This window comes from Thalassophryne amazonica, chromosome 5 (genome assembly GCF_902500255.1).
Source record: "Thalassophryne amazonica chromosome 5, fThaAma1.1, whole genome shotgun sequence".
NCBI classification, from domain to species: domain Eukaryota; kingdom Metazoa; phylum Chordata; class Actinopteri; order Batrachoidiformes; family Batrachoididae; genus Thalassophryne; species Thalassophryne amazonica.
Genome location: NC_047107.1, coordinates 32,174,685 through 32,195,145, shown reverse-complemented (window position 1 = coordinate 32,195,145; position 20,461 = coordinate 32,174,685). Strand labels below are relative to the sequence as shown.

The following is a 20,461-nucleotide window of genomic DNA, read 5'->3' as shown; positions in this document are numbered from 1 at the left end:
TCACTAAATGTTTGCTTTTCTACTAGAACAAAGGTATAAAGATTATCCATCATGATACCAAGGACTACTTTGTGTCCCTAGGGTGAATAAAAAGTCACAGAGCTTTCTCTTATTGTGCCCCTGTTCTGTGGAATGATCTCCCTCCGTCTATAAAACAGTCAGATTCTGTAGAGACTTTCAAGTCCAGACTTAAGACGCACTTATTTTCCCTTTCGTATGGCTAGCATACTGGCATAGTATGTTACTATGCTTTCTACCCTTTTTAATGACTTTTATTAGGAAATGGAGCAGGCAGCAGCCTCAACTTTATCTAAAGTCTGGGTCATTTAGTGAAGCTTAGAGCTAGTGGCCGGCGATCACCTTAGTATTTCTTTTGTTTTTCTTGTTGCTTAATACTGACAAATTATACTGTATTTGTTGTCTTGCTGATGTCCGATTCAGTTTTTTTTTTCTTCTCTGTTTGTGGTGCGGCTCCATCCAGAGATGGGTGTGGTGTCCGTTTCTGAAACCCTCCCGTCCTGTGCACCGGCAAAATTTCCTGTATATTCATTTTGTAAATTGTTTGGTCAATTGTGTCTGTAGCATGGCCCAAGCAGAGTGTCACCCCTTTGAGTCTGGTCTGCTTGAGGTTTCTTCCTTGGATCATTGGGGGGGAGTTCCTTTCCGCTGTCGCCTGTGTGCTTGCTCTTGGGGTTGGACACCGCTTGTGCGAAGCGGCTTGAGGCAACTTTGTTGTGATATATAAATGAAAATAACTTGAACTTGAAGATCCATCTACAAAGTTGCAATTTAAAGGAACAATGCAAATTTGGTAAATGGTATTAGCGACCAAGCTATTTTAGTGACTGATATGACTGAAAGATTGTTTAAGGGTTCTTCATATTTATTTCACTGTAATATATTTGTCCATCATCCTTTTCATCCTCACTCTGGGCATCAAGAATCACCCTCAATGCTTGTGCAGCTGTAAATCTTGCTGTTCTGAAGTCATTTCTGTCACAAGTTTATACTTTCACTTATGACTTCAGCTTGTGTTTACAATAAATGAGTCTGAATCATAATGAACATAATGAACAGTTTCCTCATTAAACAACAAAAATAAAGTTCCTTTCCTCAGCCTTTTAAGAAATACGCATCACTGTGTAAAAATCTTAGCTGTGGTTTTGTTTTTTGTTTTGTTTTGTTTTTTGGTGGTGGGAGGGGGCTTCTTAATGCCAAATAATGAATGATAGTGTAAAATCTTTAAAGACTAAGAAAATAAATGTTTAGTGTGATTATATTTGATTACCTCCTCCAAGTTATGTTTTCCGTCACGTCCGTTTGTTTGTTGGTTGGTTGGATTATTAGCAGGATTACTCAAAAAATCCTCAACGGATTTCAATGAAATTTTTACCAAGGGTGTATCTTGGCCTAACTTAGAAGTCATTAAATTTTGGTAATGATCTGGAACACGATCTGGATCCAGTAATTTTTTTAAAAGATTCTTTATCATTGCAGGATATGGCCAGTTTCAACATTTTTGCATCTAACTTCATGAAGACGGGTCACAAAAGCTGAACAAAAATTAAGTTATGACACAACAATAATTTAGCATTTGTTTCTCCTCATTGAATAAACTTGTTATTAGAAAATAAAAAAAACTTGTGTAGTTCATGCAGTTTCTCTTTATAAATACATTTCCTGAAGATCTAAGGGTTTAACCCTCTGGGGCTGACACCGATACGACGGCTGAGTTTATTTACTTTGCTGTGTGTTTTGAATAAATGTGTGTGAAAAATTATTTCCTGCTTTAGTTTTTCCTTTCTTATTTCTGATTGTAAACCTTTATTACACTTATAAAACAGAACTATAGCATATATATTTTGAAAGTACAGGTTGTCCTGAAAAAAAGAGACATAAAACTTGATTGTGGGATGCAGGGAGAGCTGTTGACAGCAATAATAAAATATTTATACCAGGTGAGTGAACTGTCCAAAAAAGGCCCTCGGACCCCAGAGGGTTAACCACTGAATCTGAAACATGACGGTAGATGCGTGAAACGATGTGGAATAAGTCTCTCATCCTCTACCGCTCACCACTTCTTTGCCAATTTATTCCATGTGGCATCAGTGACCCTATGGCCTTGGCGGAGGTCTGCGCTCTCAGAGTGCTTCTAGTTATTACAACTGAATATTTTTGCTTGAACGATCTCACCATTTTACAAAAACATCACGATTTATCAATTCATGATTTGATGATTTTTGTCCTGTTGTCTTTTTTTTTTTTGTCAAACTGAAAGGCTCAACAGTACATTTTTTAAATAAAATCAACAACATTCTGATTTTTTTATTAAGTTTTGTAAACATCAATTGCTATTAAAAATCATCAAAAACACATTTATGCACTAACCACACACTGCACTGTGTACTTTTCCTGCTTTCGTGAGCAGGATTAATAACATAAAATACATAAAATAATTGCTGATCATGACTTTTTTTTAACAGATGACTACAATGATTTTAAAGCTGATCATAAACTTTATGAATAAAATCATCTCACCCTCCAGCACCCAGGATCCTTGTTTGGAGTAAATGGTTATACTAGAAAACAAATAAATGGATGAATAAAACCATCTCACCAGGCACCCTGTTGTTTCCCATCATCGTCTGAATGAGGACGATTCCTTTCCTTTAGTTGTTGCCAGAAAACATGGCCGGTTACGTTCTGAAGTGAAATGACTCCAAATGCATCAGCACATGTTCCTAAAAACACAAACATCCATGAGTCAGATGGAAAGTGAAAGAAGAGGAGCAGAGGGAGGAGTCAACCTTGCAAAATTACTGTTTGGCTTCATCACAGTGTAGCATGGTTTTTGTGTAGTTTTTTTTCTTTCTAACTTATAGGTTTTGGTTCCATAATTTTTCCACTTTTGTAAATAAATTCTTTTGTGTTTCATGCAGACTTGCTGCCATCAAATTCAGCAAATATTCATATTTCTCTGCACAGAGAGATGAATCATTTTAAACTTCAGCAAATAAATGCATCAACTTTGTGCAGAGCGTGATCATCATGAGCTGTTTGCAAGTGTGAAATATGTATTTTCCTTTCTCTGTGCCCCTTTGATGTCACTAATAATCATTTGGTTTTAGGGGAATCATTACAATTATTTCTTGCAAGAACATTTTCCAAAGCGTCTCTCACATTTGTCTTACCATTACCTTTGCAGATTCAGGAAATGGTCATAGATGTAAAATAAATAAATAATGGGTAAATGATGAGAGCAAACCTTTTGAGTGTTGCCTGTGTGTAAACCCCCGAGAGCAGGATAGTGAATTAGCATAAGTAACGCCATGTAAAACTACACCATACCACACTACAACGGCTGAGTGGATCCTTGTCATTTGATTGGTGCTTTGGATGTCACATGACATGAACTATTTGTCACATTTGTGTTACATTGCATTTAGAGTGCAATTTGGTTCCATACATTTGGTACCATTGCACACACACACACACACACACACGCACGCATGCATGCACTCATGCGCACACATGCACACGGGAACACATGCACGTGAGTGCGCGCACACACACACACAAAACACAAATCCACTGTGCTGTCTGAAGGCTGTTAGCAGGAAGTTAGAATGAAAAGCTGGACTAATTTCTGACATGATTTTTTTTTTTTTTTTTGCTGCACTTAGGAAGTACAGTCTTTTTTTTTTTTTTGTAGTACACACGTGCATAAGTGCTGCCTCATTGAATGGTATGTTCCAGCTTTCACCTAATGAAATATTTGTACCATTGAACTCATACACATTCATTATTTGTATACTATACTATGCCCCACTCATATACACTCACTGACCACTTTATTAGGTACACTTGATCAATTGCTTGTTAATCAAAATAGCTACTAAGGCATCACATGGCAGCAACTCAGTGCTTGCTGAAGTTCAAACAGAGCATCAGAATGGGGAAGAAAGAGGATTTAAGTGACTTTGAACATGGCATGGTTATTAGTGCCAGGCAGGCAGGTCTGAGTATTTCAGAAAATGCAGATCTACTGAGATTTTCATACACAAGCATCTCTATGGTTTACAGGGAATGGTCTAAAAATGAGAAGATATCCAGTAACTGGCAGTTGTGTGGACGAAAATGCCTTGTTGATGCCAGAGGACAGAGGAGAATGAGCAGACTGGTTAAATTGGCAACTGTGTGATGCCATCATGTCAACATGGACCAACATCTCTGAGGACTATTTCCAACACCCTGTTGAATCTATGTCACTAAGAATTAAGGCAGTTGTGGGGTCCAAGGCAAAAAGGGGTCCAACCCGGTACTATCAAGGTGTACCTAATAAAGTGGCTGGTGAGTGTATATCAGAAATGTCCAATTGGACAACCGTAAATTCAGTAAATGAGGAAATAAATAGCAGCAGAATCAGGTTTTATTGTCAAGTATGTGTTCACAAGGAATTCGCTTTGTTGAGCTGAAGAAAAAAAATGCAAAAAGTAATGAACAGCTGACTGAACTATATACAGTTGTGCTCTAAAAGTTTACATACCCTGCCAGAATTTTATTTATTTATTTATTTTTTTGACACAGCAGGTTATTCAGAAACTCCAAACCCATGACAACATGGAAGAAAACAGACAAATTTGATACAATGTAACCATTTCTATCTGAGGCCAAAATATGGCCATCAAGTATTGCAAAGGCCTTGCGTCCAACCGTCCATCTTCTGACTGACTACCTTCCTCTGCCAAAATACTGTCTCTTTCACTAACCACACCTGCTCCTAATCCATCATCAATCCATCATCTGCTAACCATCCAGCAGGTGGCAGAAACATTTATGAGATATTACACTGGCAAAACAAAGGGATTTTTGTTTGTTAGTTTTTTATTTGTTTGTTTGATTGATTTAATGGTGCAACTTAAAAGTGTTTGTTCTCAGCATATGCCCTTTTAATATGGTGAGTTACAAAATAATAGCATTTATTGTTTCTGAGTTATTTTGTTGACAAATTGGATGGGATAGATTAATTTATCTATTCACTCACTGCATTTTACACAGTTTAAATTTGTACATAGCTTTTCCAAAGTCTTGGAAAATAAAGCAGTGCATACATGCACAGTGTTCTCCTTGTTATATGTTGTGTATTTAAAAGGTTACCAGTAACCTCTGTTTCCATGCTGACATGTGAAAATATGACCCCTTTAAATAAATGTAAATGTTGAAAGATCAAATCAATGGGGCAAACAGGAACAAGATGCATGTACTGAAGGGTTTGATCTTTGAGCTTATGATAATATAACACCGAATTTAACCGAATTTTAACTAAAATATTCGTCATGACTAACAAACCATTGAGACTTTATTGAGATTGTCACATTATGAACAGGATCTTGAATAAACACCCCGGTTAGTGGTTTAGGCTCAGCTGCTTCTGCTTCACAGCGCTGGATCAGACGTGGCAGGCCATCAAACACAAATAAAAAATTAAAGAATCAACCCATTCCCACTACACCCGTTCAAAAGACAATTAATCTGCTGCCTTCCAATAAAAGGCCGGACTTTCACTGGAGAGCCAATAGGAAGCTGTGAGATTTGGGCCAATCCCAGGCAGAATTCTAATGTGGCCCATCTTGATCAAGGTGCCACTCCATTTCCAGATATTTATGTTTTCTGAGGAGAGAGAGAGAGAGAGAGAGAGGGGACAGGAGGCTTAAATCTAAATTCTGTGTGCAGAGGACGTCAATCATGGAGCGATCACAGACCACACTGTGGCTGAGAACAGGGGAAGAGTGGTAGAAAGTTTACAACCACCAGGACAGTTCTCAAACTTAACACTTTGGGACGAAGGGTGTTACCTCTTATCCCAATAATCATCCTCTGAGTGAGCGAGCACCCCAAGGGCTCAGGTGTGGTCTTTTCCTGGATCTTACTAGATGACCTGAGCCATTTCCCCATGGATCCGAACATTCCGGGGTCTTTCCTGTTCAACAACAGTCTAAACCAATTTCCGTCTGACCTCAAGGCGCCGGTGTGTCAGTACTCAGTACCGAACTCTTTCTACAAGCTCAACCCGGGCCTGAACAGCCAGCTGCCCGCGGGGACTCCTCACGGGATCAGCGACATCCTGAGCCGCTCCATGGTAGGAATGGGCTCCTCGGGCACCACCACCCTGCTGTCCGGATACTCCACCATGGGGGGCTTTGGCCCCTCTGTCACCAGTACGTCCATGTATTATAACCGTGACTACAACTCCTCCCTGAGTGGCTTCTCCAAGCCCGGAGCTGAATGTCCCATGAAGGGTCGCAGCGTGAGCTGCTGGGCAGAGAGCGGCTGTGACTGGAGAGGAGGGAGGCAGCAGTGCGCCAACAGTGAGTGTGAACGCTCATCACCCACACCTCCAGACCTTCACCTCAACACTCTGCCACACTTTGGTGGTGCAGGAAATACACAATTAGATTTTCATAAACCAGCAAATAAAGCCATGACAATTCAGACAAATATGCAGCTTCATCATTTGAGTTTCATTAAAAAAAACAACAACAATCTGAGCAACGCTTATAGGATTTAAAAAGACCTTTGATCAAAGTACTAACATATTGAAGGTGTAATTTAAAATGTGTAGTGCATGCTGACTGTTTCTAATAATGCACACAACTGTGACAATATGTTCAATCATGTTTCTTTTTAATGTGCAGTACTGCACAAATATTTTTGAGAGTTTTGCTTACTATTTATTTTCTGGATCGGGGACCACAGAATATCAAACTGGAAATGTTCAAACAATCTTATCAAAAGAAAAAAATAAAAGTGAGGGATTTTTTATTATTATTATTTATTTATTTATTTAATTAAAAATTAAGCCCCGATCAAATGACTGCCTGTAAGTTTATAGTTTGGAAAACGACAAAATAAAGATAGCTGCTAATGAATAGTTCATAATAAAGTAATGAGCAAAAAAAACAAAACAAAAAAAACAAACAAAACAAAAACAAATCCTGATGAAATACAATCTGATTTACTTTTGAATTGCTGAAGACACCATACAAGAAAGTTTGCCGTTAAAGGACTGAAAACAGTTATTGTATTTTTATTTTGAAAAATTGTTAGACTTTGTACCCATTCGTATTTTCTAAATAAATGTTAGCTATTCTGCAGATTTTCAATACTTTTGAGTATTTTAAGACGTGTTTAAATCTTTTGCACAGCACTGAAAGAAGGGTGTGTGTGTGGGGGGGTGGGTGAAAGCATCATGCAGCAGGATTATAATCTTCAACTGCACCTTACAGTATATTATAAGAGGAAGAATATTGTACAAAAGTACAATGAGGACCAAATTTGTTTTGATTCAACCCAAAATGTTCTGTTTCAGGGTTTTTTATTCTTGTTCTTTTTAAAAAGTCATTAATATGTGCATCCAGCTGCTTTAGGTTTTGTGGATACACTCTAAAAGATGAACCGCTGTCTCAATGAGAAAAAGTGATGTAACAATTTGCATAGATTTTTTTTCAAGTTACTTCAGCTTAACTAGAAAAGTCTTGTGGTATTAATTCTAGTTAAGTTTAAATGTTTAAAAAAATCTATGCAAATTGTTACATTAATTTTTTTCTTGTTGAGACAGCAGTTCCTTTTTTTAGAGTGTGCGCAACTGAGTCCTTTTAACAGAAGAAGAAACATAAAATTTTGCTGATCTGAATATAGATCCATAATCACCTTATTTAAGCTTTTATGCATCAGGATATTTTTATGTAATTTAAACAATGACAGATCCACTTCTAGTTCCATGAAGAAATTTGTATAATGTTGTTTTCGCCAGTTTATTTAAATCTTTTGTTGTTGTTGTTTTGTATTTTTTTAAACAACAACAAAAACATTCATGTGTGGAAATAAATTGCTGTCAATCTGTTGAATATTATCAAGTTAACATTGTGATAAAATGTATTTTTACTTTTATGAGATGTGAGTTTGGTAGAGTTGTTATTGTAAACAAATCCAATTTCTTTACCGTATTCAATATTTTACATACAACAAATGCATACATTCTGAAGTGTGAACATGTTTAAAAAACAGACTGTAAAACTGGAAGAACACCAGTAGTCCATCTTTTTCATGGTTGTCCATTTGACTTTACTCTTTGCTAATACTTAAGAAAAACACTTGAATGTTTTGGGTTTTAATATTTTCAGGCGGCGGTCTGCTCGGAGAGATGCCTGGCAGGAAGAAACACACCAGACCAACATTCAGTGGACATCAGATATTTGCGCTGGAGAAAACCTTTGAGCAGACAAAGTACTTGGCGGGACCTGAGAGAGCAAGACTGGCCTATTCCCTGGGTATGACCGAGTCACAAGTCAAGGTACAGTTCCAGTACTGTTTGTAAAATTTCTACTTTAAGTTACTCACAAGTGCAGAACAACAACAAAAAATAATAGTAATAAAAATGTTTGTATTGCCATAACTGTCTTTCTTATTTGACAAAAACACCCAAGAAGACAAAACTATTCAACCATATGAAAATACGGACGTGGAACATGGAAACCTCCAGTGCATTACATTTGTCTAAATTAATTAATTAATTAAAATACCATGATTTAGGCATTTTCATGTTCATGGATTCTTTTTTAAGGAATCTTGTTGGAAATAGTGGTTTTTATAAGAGGAAAAGCTGAATGTAGGCCGATGACGGTGACGACCTGCAACCAGAAGTTAAATCTCTTCCACAATACACAACAGGATTTTGAATTTAATCCTGCATTTTTGTGTGTGTGTGTGTTTTGTTTTTGGTTGTCAGTATTTCTCAGGCACTAATTAAATAAATTTTGGACAAAACATTTAGGTAAACCCAGAATGTATTAACAGTAAACTTTGGGATACATCTGGACAAAGGGGCGGAGCCAGATTATTTATAGCCAAAATCAGAAAGGCAAAGTGGTGCACGGGACACGCACGTGTCATTGCTAGTTCAAACCCAACACGGTTGTCATTTTGCGTCCTCTATCATAATGCTACTCGTGCTCGTGATGAAGTGTCGGTACAGAAATGAGGTTTGTTTGGGTGTGCAGTTTGTCACAAGAAAGTGTGTGCACCTCACACCACCAAAACTCAGGCCTGAAGTCCAGCACGGTCTAAAGAGAAGGAGCGGGACATATAGTACACTCTGCCTGTGCATATTATCGGCGGTCACCTGCAAACGTGTATTAGCATCATGATGCATTATGGCTGCTGTCCGAGGGCACGCAGAGGGAGAAAAATGTTTCTCCAACTCACCCAGTCATGCATGCACACACAAATCTAGGACTTCTGATAGATAACATACGAGGTCTGTGAGAAACGTATTCAACCTTTTTATTTTATGCAAAAAATATATGGATTTGATTCATATGTTTTTACATCAGCCAAGCTTGAACCTTCGTGCGCATGCGTGAGTTTTTTCACGCCTGTCGGTTGCATCATTCTCCTGTGGGCAGGCTTTGAGTGAGCACTGCTCCATCCCTCTCATCGTTTTTTCATTGCGAGGAAATGGCGGAATGATTTGGGCTTTGTTCCATCAGAATTTTTTCAGAAACTGTTAGAGACAGGCAGCTGGAAACCATTCGGAAAATTCACATGGCTTTCTGTGAAAATTTTACGGGCTTCACAGAGATTAAGGAGTGTTACTACCGCTTTAAGGACGGCCCACAATGGCGCACGGCGCGCCGCGCTCCTAGCCGCGATCGACAGGCAGAAACCACCATTTCATTTCTAAACGGATGGCTGTGTGGAGCCGGGACCGTCGTGTGCGATTTCTCTGGTTATCACAAGAGCTGGACATCAGCCATTTTCCGGCAGATTTCACTTTTAACAAGAGATTTTGTCATGGAAAGCCGCGCGGAGGCTTCGCGCGTCACGACGGAGCCGCTGATGGAGCGAGACAAAGAACACCTCCATTTTGGAGTGTCAGAGGACAAGTTGGGACATGCCTATCTCGGCTTTCAGTGGCTTACCAGTCGAGTGAGTATAAGAGAAATTGTGGAGAGACAGCATGTCCCAACTTGTCCTCTGACACTCCAAAATGGAGGTGTTCTTTGCCTCGCTCGGCTAGCTTTACGGAGGGCTTTTTTATAGAGCAACAAACTCTTTTTCCAGGCTAAGTGAAGATCTTCTAAATTAGTGAGACGCCATTTCCTCTCCAACTTACGGGTTATCTGCTTTAAGCTACGAGTTTGTGAGTTATACCACGGAGTCAGACACTTCTGATTTAAAGCTCTCTTTTTCAGAGGAGCTACAGCATCCAAAGTTGTCTTCAATGAGGATGTAAAACTATTGACGAGATACTCTATCTCCCTCACAGAGTTTAGGTAGCTACTCTGCACTGTGTTGGTATATGGCATTAGAGAACATAAAGAAGGAATCATATCCTTAAACCTAGTTACAGCGCTTTCTGAAAGACTTCTAGTGTAATGAAACTTATTCCCCACTGCTGGGTAGTCCATCAGGGTAAATGTAAATGTTAGTAAGAAATGATCAGACAGAAGGGAGTTTTCAGGGAATACTGTTAAGTCTTCTATTTCCATACCATAAGTCAGAACAAGATCTAAGATATGATTAAAGTGGTGGGTGGACTCATTTACTTTTTGAGCAAAGCCAATAGAGTCTAATAATAGATTAAATGCAGTGTTGAGGCTGTCATTCTCAGCATCTGTGTGGATGTTAAAATCACCCACTATAATTATCTATAATTAAGCTGTAGAAACATCTAAGATGATCAGTGGAAACAGGATGCACCTGAACTCAATTTTGAGCTTCACAGCAAAGGCTACTTTTGTACAGTTTTTTTTTAAATTGATTTTCAAAAAAAAAAATTCACATTATCATTATGGGGTATTGCGTGTAGAATTTTGAGGGAAAAAATGAATTTCACCCATTTTGGAATAAGGTTGCAACATAACAAAATGTGGAGAAGGTGAAGCGCTGTGAATATTTACCAGATGCACTGCACCGTAACCAAGGGGTAAACGATGGAGTACGGATAGTCAGCCATAGCGCACTCCTCCAAATCATCTTATTGTATAATTAAACAAAGTGAAACTTCACAATTTTGCTGCCCTGTTTCACCTCAAAGAGCTTTGGTGGCCACTGTCCCCTTACAGTATATAACTCATTATATAAACTTAAAAATACAAAAATTTGAATACATCGAGACTCACCATCAGCTTTTCCTTTGTTAGATTATTTTTATAATCGAGAGGCTGTGGGTCGTAGAGCTCCATGTGAATTTACTTGAGGAGCGTTTGGGAAATTGAAGAGCAAAAAGAGATTTCTTGTAACCGGACAGCAGTTATGTGACTTTTTTATTTATTCATTTTTAAATTGTTTATACTTTTCATGTCGGTGACTTCTTCCTCAGTCATATAAACTCCAATAAAATGTGTTAATCATTTAATGTTGTCAGTATGATGTCAAAATGGCAGTCTACAGATCGTTTTTGTGTCTGTTTTGGCCGTGTGCCGCTCATAGCATGTGTGTGTAAAATAGGCTCTCAGTCTGTTCTCTAGGGAGGTGCAGTTACAGGTGAGACGTGCGTCTGGGATGCTTCCTTTCAGCAGGTGGTGTGTAATGCGTAACATGTTAACATGGCCTAATCAAGGTGACCAGCAGTGCTGAGTGCTGGGAATCTTTAAGATACAGTGGAATGGGTCTTTGGGAGCTGATTTAAGAATTATTTACTGCTCAAAAATTGTAAATATGCTCATTCTAATACCATAAAATCTCTTGGAAAGGTTTGGTTTCAAAATCGGCGTACAAAGTGGAGGAAGAAGAGCGCCTCAGAGCCGACCTCCACTCAGGTCAGCCACACAGGGCTGGGTGGAGACGCTTCGGAGAACGAGGTGGAGGACGAGGAATACAACAAGCCTCTGGACCCCGACTCTGACGACGATAAGATCCGACTCCTGCTGCGCAAACATCGCAGGGCCTTCTCTGTGCTGCGCCTTGGACCACATCACGTCTGACACGTGTGTGAAAGAACATTCTAATTACACATGCATTACATAGCCTATAAACACATCAGAAGTAGTGCATGTTGTGTTAAAAGGTGTGTGAAAAAGTTTTTTAGATTGGAGTAGGGGAGACCAGGAACAACTGTGACACATTCTGTGTCTATAATGTTTAGTGTTTGAGCTCTTAAATTATGTCACAAAATATCCATATCTTTTCAGCCCAGTCTCATGCTTTTTACGTGATACCATCATGAAATGCATCACATTTTCATAACGTGGTCAAGTTTAGTTCACTAATTTTAACTCTACCTCTAACCGTAAAATAATCCCACCCCCACACCCTGGCGTCACCCCAAATTTTGTGATACTGTCACAAAATGTTACATTTTCGTGACGGTATCATGAACTAATATATATTAAATCATTTTTTGTGATGCATCACAAACTGTTGTGAGATCGGGTTGATCTTTTGCAAATGAGTTATTCAAACTTGTATCAGTCATTCTAAATGACACAAAATATTGTGAAATACGATGAATTCTATTGTTACAATGTGCTATAATCTCATGGTATTTTGTAATTATTGTAGGCATAAATTGTAAAAAAAAAAAAAAAAAAAAAAATTATTTCATTATTTCAAGTATGTTTTATAAATGAAGCATGTCACACCAAAGCGACTGCAACTTTCAATTCATACCCATAATCCAGTCCATAACCAGGAATTCTATTATTTTTGTTTATGATTAATTTTGTAGACAAAACTGTTTTCTCAACAAGGAGATGTATTAAACTGGATTTATTTAAGCTCATCTTGTGTACTACAATTAGGAAAGCTTTCATTTTTCCAAAGAATCAATAAAATGTGCAAATAAACTTTTCACATAACTTTTTAGTCAGCTTAAAAGTCCAATTTATTCATAAAAGAGATACACAATACTTCAATTCCATTGTTCAAGTCTATTGTTATTGTAATTTAAGTTTAACCACAAGTGCAAAACACACACAAACAAACAAACCTTTATTATTATTCTTATTTTTCTGTATAATGTGCAGTCATGAAAGCTGTATGAATCTGCTCTAAAAGGAGGTTGTGGTTTACACAGTTGTGATCATATGACTTTTATCTCCATTTGGTGGAACAGATACAGTCATTTGCCCAGTTCTGGATCACTTTTTTGAAAGTCCCGCTATACGGAGTCATAATGCAACTAAATGTCCTTTATTGGGTATTGTTGTATTTGGTATTTGGATGTTATCTAGCTGAAAAAAATCTGGATGGGGTAGCCATTCTACGTAAAGTGTGAAACCACATTATGTGTGGTGCAAATATTTGCCACAAATGGATCACTTTGCCCGGTTCTGGATCACGACACTCTGTGTCACTTTGGGTTCATTCCTGGCATCTGGCTGGAGCCCTTCGAATGCAGAATGATACACACTGTGCCCGAGAATGTGTTTTGAACACAAAATGATATAAATTATACTTATTAAATGAGAATTTACTTAGTTTCGAAAGGCACTGTTATACATTTTTACGAGCGAAAATTTCAAACTGTTGTTTGATTTTAGTCTTAAATACTCAAAAAAAAAAAGAAAAAAAAAAAAGAAAAAAAAATTACATATCGTGTCACCTACACTTTAATCATGTACAAAAGAGCTCATTACAGGCAAAAAAAAACAAACAAAACAAAAAAAAAAAAAAAAAACAAGAGTCACAGACGTAAAAAAATGAAGTAGGAAATCTTTAATTTTTCATTTTTGTGTAACAAATCATATCTGGTCTATTTAAAGTTTTGTTGTGATATGTGTAGAAAATGACATTTCAGAAACTCCATGGTGCACTTAAAAAAAGTAAAAGTTGAAAGCTCTTGTTATTTATTTATTTATTTGAGTACTGCTGCTGTTTTTGCTTATGGCTTTAAGTTTTGTGCTCAATTTCTAAAACTGCCATTACTAAATCCACAGAAATCTTACCTGTGTGCTGTGATTAATTTGCAGGGTGTATGTGGCTAAAACACACTTTACAGCTTCAAGCAGAATCCCAGATTTAAAAAAAACAAAACAAATAAAAACAAACTACATTTAAAAATACATTTTTCTAAATACATTTTCAAGACCAACTCTTTGTATGGTTTCAGCTTTAAAACATAAAGACAAAATTTGGCCATATTAAAGACAAATTCTCTTATAAACTGTGATGAATCACAGCCTGAGAAAAACAATTTAAAACAATACATTTTCATCTACCGTGTAAGAACAGAGTTAAATAATTGTGCAAATGTGTTGTAGCAGATTATGTTTTGTAATGTAATGATGCTGAAATGAAATGATTTACACATAAATGAAAGTGAACACATTTCATATATGATGTACGTAAATTAAAACTTCAAAGGTTAAAACTTAAAAAACACACAACACATTCAACTGCAAAGCAATGCATCCACATCAGTTTTTGGCATATTGTTAGATGTGAACCAAACGCATTCCGTGCACACTGTTACCTCCGCTAAGGAGGTTATGTTTTCGGTCACGTTTGTTTGTTTGTCTGTCAGCAGGATAACTCAAAAAGTTTTGAATGGATTTTGATGAAATTTTGTGGAATGGGTGGAAATGACAAGAGGAACAAGTGATTAAATTTTAGTGGTGATCCGGATCCCGATGCTAACACGTTAGCATGTCTATGGCATTTTCAATGTTAAAAGTTAGCATTAAGCAGTTGCAGCTGTCATCACGTTCGGGTGCATTTGTTTTCAAATTGTAATATTTCTTAAATTTATTTTTGTTTATAGAAATTTTGTGGAGTGGTTGGAAATGACAAGAGGAACAAGTGATTAAATTTTAGTGGTGATCCGGATCACGATCCGGATCCCGATGCTAACGCGTTAGCATGTCTATGGCATTTTCAATGTTAAAAGTTAGCATTAAGCAGTTGCAGCTGTCATCACGTTCAGGTGCATTTGTTTTCAAATTGTAATATTTCTTAAATTTATTACCTCCGCCAAAGAGGTTATGTTTTCGGTCACGTTTGTTTGTCTGTCTGTTTGTCAGCAGGATAACTTAAAAAGTTTTGAACAGATTTTGATGAAATTTTGTGGAGTGGTTTGAAATGACAAGAGGAACAAGTGATTACATTTTAGTGGTGATCCGGATTACGCTCCAGATCCAGGAATTTTTTAAAGGATTCTTCACCATTGCGGGATAGGGGGAATTTTGACATTCTAGTTTCTAACTCCACAAAAACAAGGCAGAAAGGCTTGAAAAAAATTAGGGTGTAACATAGTCAAATGTTCTATCAAACAACAAAGTTTGGTGATGATAGGATCCGGATTCCAGATCTGGTGATCCAGAATATGCAAAAAATATAGGGAAAATAGAAAATGTGTCAGTGTGAAGTGACAAATGAAGCTAGACATGCACAACTAACACCACATTGTAGCTGAATCTGTACTGATTCAGTGAGGTGTCATCAGATTTGATGTAGCTTCAAATGTTATGGAGGCAGATCCAGAAGAAAACTGCCATTACCGAAAAATCGTTTTTATACAATAACATTTGAACTAATAAAGACATAAAAGTGATTCCAAGTTCTAGTGGTATGTTTTCATGGTCAAGGATGTCAAATATAAAAGAAAGAAAAGTGTATGTATCATAGTTTTGGTTGTAACACTGAATTGTTGAATAGATCACTGTGCCAAGGAGGGAATCTCTTTAGGATCAGTGACCCTATGGCCTTGTTTAGAGAAGTGTTTCATAAATGTTAAAAAATTCATATATTTGCAGTTTAGTTGAATAATAAATTGAATTTTGTCTCTTATTTGTTTATAAGTACATGCAATATCAATATCAGTGCTCAGATGACAGTAGCTTCTGGGAAAGGTGCAAGTTGCAATAAACTGTGATGCCAAGCGCTAAGGATACATGCTATCCAGTCACAGCAGATGAAACTTTTTTTTATCACTGAGCAAACATCATTGTTAGACTTTTTTAGGTTCAATGATTCCACGGTGTGTAGATGTTATGGCGTCAGTGACCCCATGGTCTTGGCGGAGGTTTGCACTCTCTGAGTGCTTCTAGTTGACTGTGTTTAGGCTGCTTTGCATTTATCAACTATGAAGTCGTGTTCCTATAATACGGCCTGTGCAAAACAGTACGTGACACAATGTTCAATAAAAGATTGTGGAATATTATAATATTACTGTGCTGTACTTCATGATAAGGCAAACCTTTGCCCCACCAATGTGCAGTACATGTCATAAAGAAACTGAAGCTGGAAAGCAAAGATCACATCCAATGGTCACCCTCAGCTTAAAATCAATAATCTTCTGGCCCATTTACTAACACCCCCACCCCCCAACACACACACACGTCCCAATCCCCCACCATGGGCTCCATTTTGTGTTTGAATATAATTTCCATTTAACATCACTCATGTCACCAGGCACTATTGTTTCTGTTCATATCATCACAGGTCCTTCTTGACCCTATAATGTATGTGCATTAAAAAAAAATCAAACATTAAACTATTGTGATTGATTAAACACTAATTGTCATTTTTCCCCTCAATCCAACCAGTTTTTCTGATATATATATACGAGGGCTGTATAGGTCCTTTTTATTTTTTTCAAAAACTATATGGATTTCATTCATATGTTTTTACGTCAGACATGCTTGAACCCTCGTGCGCATGCGTGAGTTTTTCCACGCCTGTCGGTGACGTCATTCGCCTGTGAGCACTCCTTGTGGGAGGAGTCGTCCAGCCCCTCGTCGGAATTCCTTTGTCTGAGAAGTTGCTGAGAGACTGGCGCTTTGTTTGATCAAAATTTTTTCTAAACCTGTGAGACACATCGAAGTGGACATGGTTCAAAAAATTAAGCTGGTTTTCAGTGAAAATTTTAACGGCTGATGAGAGATTTTGAGGTGAGACTGTCGCTTTAAGGACTTCCCACAGTGCGAGACGTCGCACAGCGCTCTCAGGCGCCATCATCAGCCTGTTTCAAGCTGAAAACCTCCACATTTCAGGCTCTATTGATCCAGGACGTCGTGAGAGAACAGAGAAGTTTCAGAAGAAGTCGTTTTCAGCATTTTATCCGGATATTCCACTGTTAAAGGAGATTTTTTTAATGAAAGACGTGCGGACGGGTCCGCGCGTCGGCTCGCAGCCGCCGCGACGCTCCGCCACAGGAAAAACACCTCTGTTGGAAGCCTTAAGGACAAGTTGGAACATGTCCAGCTGTTAAACAATTTCTCATATACTCACTCCACTGAAAGCCATCAAAAGCCGCCTGGATTTTACAAATGGTTATCAACACAGAGGTGTTTTTCCTGTGCCGCCGCACCGCGCCGGCTGCGTCCCGACGCGCGGACCCGTCCGCACGGACCCGTCCGCACGGACCCGTCCGCACGGACCCGTCCGCACGTTTGTGAACAATATTTGAGGGAAATGGTGATATTGTGTATGTGGAAAAAGTTTTAGATCTTTGAGTTCATCTCATACAAAATGGGAGAAAAACCAAAAGTGTTGCGTTTATATTTTTGTTGAGTGTATATATATATATATATATATATATATATATATATATATATATATATATATATATTCTCCACTCAGATTGCAATAGCCAATCACAGATTAGCCTTTCTGTCCATCATTTACCTGTATTTTGGCATGCTTGGTGCCAGAAAGTTATGTTGGATCCAAAAGGATCCAAAAAGGCTAGGACCAAAAGTTATATTCGATCGGTTTCCACTGACCAATAGTGTTAGAGCTTACTGCCAACAGCTAGCCAATCAGAGCGCAGCATACGAAGGTCAGGAACTAGCTGACAGACTGGTTGAAAAAATGGCAACAAACATGTCAATAACAGCAGAAAATCGTCTGCCAGCGAGGTTTGCTGACTTCACAGAGGAGGAACTGGTGGAAATATTGAACTCCAAGGATGCCAAAAACACTAAGAAGGTAGACAAGCACGCTACTGACATTTTAGAAGCATTCATCACATCAGAATCAATCATATGCTGTTCACACCAAAATTGTTGATCTAATTTACTTGACTCTTTATTGTTTGCTTAATTTGGGAGGGGGGGTTCAGAAAAGTTATATTGGACGAGGCATAGCCGAGTCCAATATATATATATATATATATATATATATATATATATATATATATATATAAATATATATAAAAACATTTCTTTGTGACAAGCAAAACTTTTGAGACCTGTTTTAGCCAAATTACAGGTCTTCATCACACATGGCAATCGACCCCTTTCCATTCTGGGTGTGGTTACCCATGATTCCTAGCGCACCTCCATATTGGCAGAAAACGTAAACATAGAGTGAGCGCCGGGGAGCCGTGACGCAGCGGTCACCAATCATCGGAGACATTGGTTAATTTATGCTTGGTGTTCTGGTGTACAAACTGTGGAAATGCAGGCAAGAGGTCACTAAAATTGTTTGGCATCCAGACAATCGATACACATCAAGGAGAAAGAGGAACTTCCACGCTCGCGATGCCGGCTGTGGTTAGTTCGGATTAAAGGAGCTAATTTCAACCCGAGCAAACGGCGTGACAAAGTGCTTTGAGCATTTCACCTCAGGTAAGTGTTTTTGGTGGATAATTTGGGAATGAGTCAAATAATATAAGATACAGTAATACAGTAATTGCAAGCTCTAGATATGGTGAAATGTGGCCATCTGTCCCTCCATTTAAAGTTGCATTTTGTGGATCATGATCATTAGAAAGGGCCCCTTCACACATAGTGCGAAGTTTGGATGAAGTGCACACTTAGTGCGCATGATGCAGTAATCGTGTGCAAACCGTGTAATATCGTCCAGCCTCCAACTCCTCGTACACCTGTTGCTACAACTATTTGCGCACACAAGCACCTGAAAGACAAAGTGTGTGCTGTGCCCACCCATCACACCCTCTCATGGCAGGTGTTGGCCAAATTCCAGGTGACATGCACAAACACCTAACACCGCTTGCATGGCACTTAGAAAATGTGTAGCCAGTCGCACTCCTGGCAAGACAAGAGACTGCAGACAATCACTGTCGTTTCCCATGAGTGTGACTTTGCAAACACTCACACTGACACGTGGGTGTGTGCGCTCCGCTCACGGGAGGCATGTCGTCCGGCAAAAGCAGCTGTGGTGATGTCATTCTGGACATTCCAGCTACACAACACCTACTGTGTTTGGACATTCATGGTTCTCAAGACCAGGCACCTACTCTACTCTTTTCTACTCTCCTATTTTACTCTTCCTTTTTAGATATTCAGATATACCTTTGTATACTGGCATAGTTCCACCTTAGAATTGGAATATAATATATAAGATATACCTTACTGAATTTTCATGGACTAACAACTGTCCACTGTGAGGCAAGTGTATCTGACTGCTGTATATACGTGGACATAAATAAAAAACATATCGCCATGGTGGCAACAAGCTACAGCAAGCGAGCACGCACGGAACAGACACTGCCAGCCCCCCAGGTTGAAACGGACCATCAGATCAGAACACGCAGCGGGTGATCTGACCTTCACGTCACCCACGTGAGCTCTGTTCCACATAACGCAGTGTCTGTGCTGCGGCGCGCTGTCCACAAGACATGCATGTTGGGCAGAAAAGGCGCACGGCCAACTGGACTCACCTGACCAGTAGATGTGGACATAATCAGAGCACACTGCTTCTCATTCATGTCATTTCATGACTGTATGTCTGTGACCATGGGTCATCACCAGAGGAACAGACAGATCATATTTGTATTGCTCGCTTGATAAATGCAGTGTTTTTATATGGTGTGGGATTTAAAATTTTTTTGTAATACTTCCATGTCCTTCCTGATATAAGGCAGATTCCCGCAGCTTTCAAAGAACAGCTCTGTAGCTCAGTGGCAAAGTCTCTGACTGGTAATCAGAGCTTTTGAAAGGCACGAGTTTGCGTCCCAGGTTTTTTCTTTTTTAATTATTCCACATAAGCGGTACGATGTGATCCCATAGGTACCAGCTGGTTTTTATTTTTTTATTTATTCCACATAAGTGGCGTGTTGTGGTTCCACACGTACCAGCTGGTTTTTATTTCTTCCACATAAGCAGCGCCATGTGGTGCACCTCGCACTGTTCCTGCTCAACGGACACCAGCGCATGCACAAACTCTTTCACTGGGTACGTGCACGCCTGCCCGTCGGCGCGATGTTTCGTGCACTAATTTTTAACTGTTTCGCGCTGTTCCACTGTTTTTGTCCAAAAGCCGTCCAAACTTGCACTATGTGTGAAGGGGCCAAAACAAGTCCAAGCCTTAAACATCAAATTTTATCAAAATAATCAAGAATATACACAATAGTTTGCAAAAACGACAAAGTGATTTCAATCCTCAGACTTTAATTCTAGTGCGATGAGGTGACGTGGTCAGGAGTTGATGCTTCCATGATGTGATGTGACTCGCAACCCTTTGAAAAAAATGTGCAGACTTTTTTTTCTAAATT

General features: G+C 38.6%; 3 protein-coding genes across 4 annotated transcripts in view; 1 reads left to right on the top strand and 2 right to left on the bottom strand.

Annotated features, from left to right (window-relative positions):
- inpp5l (inositol polyphosphate-5-phosphatase L) overlaps positions 1 to 20,461 on the bottom strand; it is a 220,721-nt gene that overhangs the window by 21,770 nt on the left and 178,490 nt on the right. The gene's annotated exons all lie outside the window — the stretch shown is intronic.
- Positions 1 to 20,461, bottom strand: part of LOC117510274 (E3 ubiquitin-protein ligase NEURL3-like) — a 51,520-nt gene that overhangs the window by 2,507 nt on the left and 28,552 nt on the right. For both annotated transcript variants that reach the window (XM_034169914.1, XM_034169915.1), the window contains exon 2: positions 2,618 to 2,741. In XM_034169914.1, coding sequence (XP_034025805.1) covers positions 2,618 to 2,642 — 25 coding nt within the window. In that variant the 5' untranslated portion in view covers positions 2,643 to 2,741. The remainder of the gene's footprint in view (positions 1 to 2,617; positions 2,742 to 20,461) is intronic.
- On the top strand, positions 5,890 to 12,193 carry nkx6.3 (NK6 homeobox 3). Its single transcript, XM_034169916.1, has 3 exons — positions 5,890 to 6,368; positions 8,184 to 8,353; positions 11,757 to 12,193. The coding sequence occupies exons 1-3, from the start codon at positions 5,954 to 5,956 to the stop codon at positions 11,985 to 11,987; spliced, it is 816 nt and encodes a 271-aa protein (XP_034025807.1). The 5' UTR covers positions 5,890 to 5,953; the 3' UTR covers positions 11,988 to 12,193.

Bases quoted from the DNA above. Each gene is read 5' to 3' on its own strand.
- nkx6.3 (XM_034169916.1), top strand. From the start codon at position 5,954: ATGGATCCGAACATTCCGGGGTCTTTCCTGTTCAACAACAGTCTAAAC. The intron at 6,369-8,183 runs GTGAGTGTGAAC...TAATATTTTCAG, and splicing joins GAGGCAGCAGTGCGCCAACA to GCGGCGGTCTGCTCGGAGAG. The intron at 8,354-11,756 runs GTACAGTTCCAG...TCTCTTGGAAAG, and splicing joins TGACCGAGTCACAAGTCAAG to GTTTGGTTTCAAAATCGGCG.